Source organism: Tinamus guttatus, unplaced genomic scaffold, assembly GCF_059628265.1.
Source record: "Tinamus guttatus ecotype Peru unplaced genomic scaffold, ASM5962826v1 Tinamus_guttatus_pri_ptg000743l, whole genome shotgun sequence".
In the NCBI taxonomy this organism is placed as follows: Eukaryota; Metazoa; Chordata; class Aves; order Tinamiformes; family Tinamidae; genus Tinamus; species Tinamus guttatus.
This window is the reverse complement of record NW_028289277.1, coordinates 16932-21257: the sequence shown is the minus strand read 5'-3', so window position 1 is coordinate 21257 and position 4326 is coordinate 16932. Positions and strand designations below refer to the sequence as shown.

At 50.6% G+C, this 4326-nt stretch overlaps 1 protein-coding gene across 1 annotated transcript; it reads left to right on the top strand.

The window, feature by feature from the left end:
- Window positions 1–1634: 1634 nt before the first annotated feature.
- On the top strand, window positions 1635–2609 carry LOC148591562 (olfactory receptor 14C36-like). The gene has a single exon (XM_088537299.1). The coding sequence runs from the start codon at window positions 1650–1652 to the stop codon at window positions 2607–2609; it is 960 nt and encodes a 319-aa protein (XP_088393425.1). The 5' UTR covers window positions 1635–1649.
- The last annotated feature ends 1717 nt before the right edge of the window (window positions 2610–4326 follow it).

The window sequence follows — 4326 nt, the reverse complement described above, 5'->3', positions numbered from 1 at the left end:
GAAGTTTCCTGCTCTTCAGAACTTTCTGTAGCCAAGCTGAGTGCCCAGTGGGATGGGGTCTGTGGGGACAAAGGAACAGCTCTCAGCAAGGACATCTCCAAGCAGCAGATATACAGCCCAAGGCAAGAGGAAGCTAATGCCAAAATCTCATGTGAGGTTGGAGTCCAGGAAACTCTCTGCCAGCTCCTGCAGTGCAGATGCTTCCCCCTCCGCCAGCACCCTGCACCTTTCCTCTGGCACCCAGCAGGGCCTCTGCCCTCAAGGCCATGGCATGGAGGGCACAAGCTGCCTTTTTGGCAGTGAGAGCCCCCGAAGAGGAGAGGGGCAGCTCTTTTGCCACGAGCCCCTTTCCTAAACACCAGCAAAGGAGCTGAGAACAACCACCCTGTGACGTCTCCATCCAGGAGCTGCTGTGTGCAGCCAGGTTAGGGCAAGGCCTTCCTCAGTGTGCCTCCCTCCTGCCACCTTTGCAAGACCAGACAGAAACAACAAGGTGTTGCTGTTTGTTTCCCTCTTGGGCTGGGATGCTCTTGTTCCTGTGCTTGGGCTTTGTGGAGAGGAAATTTGCAGCTAGAGCCTGACACAGATCCTGTGGTTTCTGTTGCAGAGCTGTGTCCAGTGGAGATAGAAGACAAGGCTCCCTTCTTGCCCTTGGGGCTCAAAGCAGCACAGTCCATGAGGCTGGGGAAGAAGCTCAGTGTCCTTTCAGGAGACCCCACATTTAAGACCCTTGACTCACCTTGAAATGCGCTGTTGGGATGTGTGCTGCCCTTTGGAGGGACACAGATCTTCTCCAGAATGTCCGTGATGGCTGAATGTGCTATGCAGAAGCCACAGAGGGTCTAAGGTAATGGAAATGCTGCTGGGGTGGGGGGCTTTATGTTGGCAGCCGAGCTAAGCACTGTGTGTCTTTGCCTACAAGCTGGGTGCTGAGTTCTCTGTCACTACCAGAACCACATCCCAGTATCCCTATTCTAATCATTGGGGCCATGTGCTATGTCACACCATTTCCATCACTTTTTGGACAGCTGAGAAAGGGAGGTGAATTCACTGTTCTATAAGATCTGCAGATCTGTGCTGTAAGTGGACACTAAAGTCATCACAGGCTGACACAAGAGATGTCCCCTACCTAGAGAGGTGCTCACCCACAAGCACCTCTGGGTGGTGGGAATGGAAGCGATGAAAGACCAATGCGTTGGCACTGTGGTGGGGCACAAGGAGAGCTTTTGTCTCTAAGGTCTCAATAGTCTTCACATGGAGAGCAGAGGAAAGGGTGTGTATTCCTGCCCTGCAGAGCAGACAAACAAAGCAAAGACTCTCCAAAAAAAAATGAAGTAATTGCTTTTATGGTCAAAATGCCTCATAAATGAATGTGAAAATGTTGAACTGCCCTTACACATCATAGCAGAACTGATCCCTCTGGAGCCCATAGGTGGAGATTCCTGCTGCTCGTGGCACACTCAGCCAGTATGAGCTGGAACTCCAGACAGAGAGCTGAACTAAGAAGGAGCATGTGTCTACATCTGCATCTCTGTCTGCATAGGTGGAAGAGGATGTGAAAATGTCAAAGAGTTTTGATAAGAAAGGTCTCTCCTGACATGTCACTGTCTTTACCTCTTTGCACAGTCCCACGTAACTGGAGGCAGCTAATGCCCAACAGCAGTTCCCTCAATGAGTTCCTCCTCCTGCCATTCGCAGACAAGCGGGAGCTGCAGCTCTTGCACTTCTTGCTCTTCCTGGGCATCTACCTGGCTGCCCTCCTGGCCAACGGCCTCATCATCACAGCCGTAGCCTGCGACCACCGCCTCCACACTCCCATGTACTTCTTCCTCCTCAACCTCTCCCTCCTCGACCTTGGCTCCATCTCCATCACTGTCCCCAAATCCATGCACAATTCCCTGAGCAACACCACGGAAATTTCCTACTTGGGATGTACTTCACAGGTCTTTTTCATATTTTTCTTACTTTCAGCAGAGTTTTATCTCCTCACCATTATGGCCTATGACCGCTATGTTGCCATCTGCAGACCCCTGCACTATGGGACCCTCCTGGGCAGCAGGGCTTGTGTCAAAATGGCAGCAGCTGCCTGGGCCAGTGGCTTTCTCAATGCTCTCCTGCACACTGGGACCACATTTTCCCTACCCCTCTGCCAAGGCAATGTGGTGGAGCAGTTCTTCTGTGAGATCCCCCAGATCCTCAAGCTCTCCTGCTCAGATTCCTACCTCAGGGAAGTTGGGTTTCTTGGGGTTAGTGCCTGTTTATTCTTTGGGTGTTTCGTTTTCATTGTGATGTCCTACATGCAGATCTTCAGAGTTGTGCTGAGGATCCCCTCTGAGCAGGGCCGGCACAAAGCCTTTTCCATGTGCCTCCCACACCTGGCCGTGGTCTCCCTGTGTATCAGCACTGGTCTGTTTGCCTACCAGAAGCCCCCCTCCATCTCCTCCCCAGCTCTGGATTTGGTGCTGGCTGTTCTGTACTCGGTGGTGCCTCCAGCAGTGAACCCCCTCATCTACAGCATGAGGAACAAGGAGATCAAGGATGCCATTAGGAAAGTGATTTCATGGACCTTTTTAAGCAGTGGTAATTTTTCCACATCTCTCCACAAATGACTCTTTCTGTATCCCGTAACTGGATTGAGCATTGTTTCATCACGTCATTTTTATTATGACTTTTACTAGTGATAATAATTGTTATTGTGTTGCTACACAACTGCTTGTATTCATTCCCCTTTTTATGGTGTCTGCTCTCTCTCACCTGATACCCTCAATTGTGTTGAATCCTGGATAAGGACTGGCTCCCTAACAGTATCTCTGTAATAAAGTAATTTCTATCAGTACAGTGCGTGAAAGCTGGGCTTTTCCTCCAAAGCTGGTGTAAAGAATAGGCACAAGGACTTGCGCCCCTCAAGGGCCTGCTGCACAGGATTCTCCATGGGTTCAGCAACAAAGAGCTCAGAATCATGTAATGATCTTTCAGAGACCAAGGGCTGGTTTGGGAATTCACCTATCAGAGTCCAAGGATAGTGGAGAGGCTGAATGGTCATGGATTTACACATGCACAGCTCTCCTATGTATTAAGACACAGTGTCAGACGGCTGTTCTCATGGAGGGGAAGCTGGTGGTGTCAGGAGAGCACAGAAATCCTCCTGGGACAGCATATCCCTGGGATGGACTGTGAGCAGAGCCTCATAAAGGGAGAGCTCCTCGAAGATGGAGTTTCTTAGAGGTAAAGCACTGGGGATTCGCAGGCAAAAGAGGACTCTGCAGTCTCAGGAGAGGCAGTGAGGACTCAACTGTCAGGAAGAAGGGAGAACGGAGAGCCCTCTGGGTCACCATGTATCAAATACCAGGGGCAGGATGTATAGGCACAACTGGACACAACGAGCACCCTTGGAAATGCTCTGCAGTGCAGGTGCCCTGGACTGTGCAGTCATCTGCAGTCCCCCAGAGGGATTAGAGGTCGTGATACCCATTTGGTTGGGTCTGACTCCTACCCCCGGTCACAGGGGCAGGGAAATGTCACCCTTAGCCACTTTATTCCCCCCTCCCCGCCCTCCATACTCTTCCCAGCTCTGGATCTCTCTGTACTGGCCATTCGGTACTCAGTGGTGCCTCCAGCACTGAACCCCCTTGTCTACAGCATGAGGAACAAGGAGCTCAAGGAGGCACTGAGGAAACTTCCTCAATGGGTACAATGTCAGTGCCAAAACCTGTCCTGTGTGCAGTCACTTGTCATTCCCATGTACTTGGAATGAAACATGTGTGCTTCATTTATTTCTTTCCCAATGTTTACTCTTACCTTCCTGATAAAATAATAAAAAATTATTATTTAAAATACAATACAGCACTACAGCAGGAACAAAAGGCAGACTAGGGAAAATACGGGCCTGCTGCTAAATGGGTCAAGAGCCCTGGTGAGAGACGACACAGAAAAGGCCGCTTTTGCCTCAGGCTTTAGTGCTAAGAGTGACCCTCAGGAATCCTAGGCCCTGGAGACCATGGAGAAATGGGGAAAGGAAGACTTTCCCTTGCTGGAGGAGGATCTGAGTAGCGCTCACTTCAGCAAACTGGACACCCACAAAACCATGGGCTCTGTCGGGACTCTCTTGCACTGTTCAGTGCCCACGTCTGACAGAGCTCCATGAACTGGAAGAAATCGAGTCCCTCCAGTTACACTGCTTGTACCTGTGGCCCTTGGCAAGTGACCTTAACACATCAGAGATACTCTGAGCACCGCCTGATAGATGCAAAAAGGGGCTCACATTGGAATGCTGCATTTATGGCACTGCATCTCGCACTGCTTTCATGCCTCCTGATGGTTAGCTTG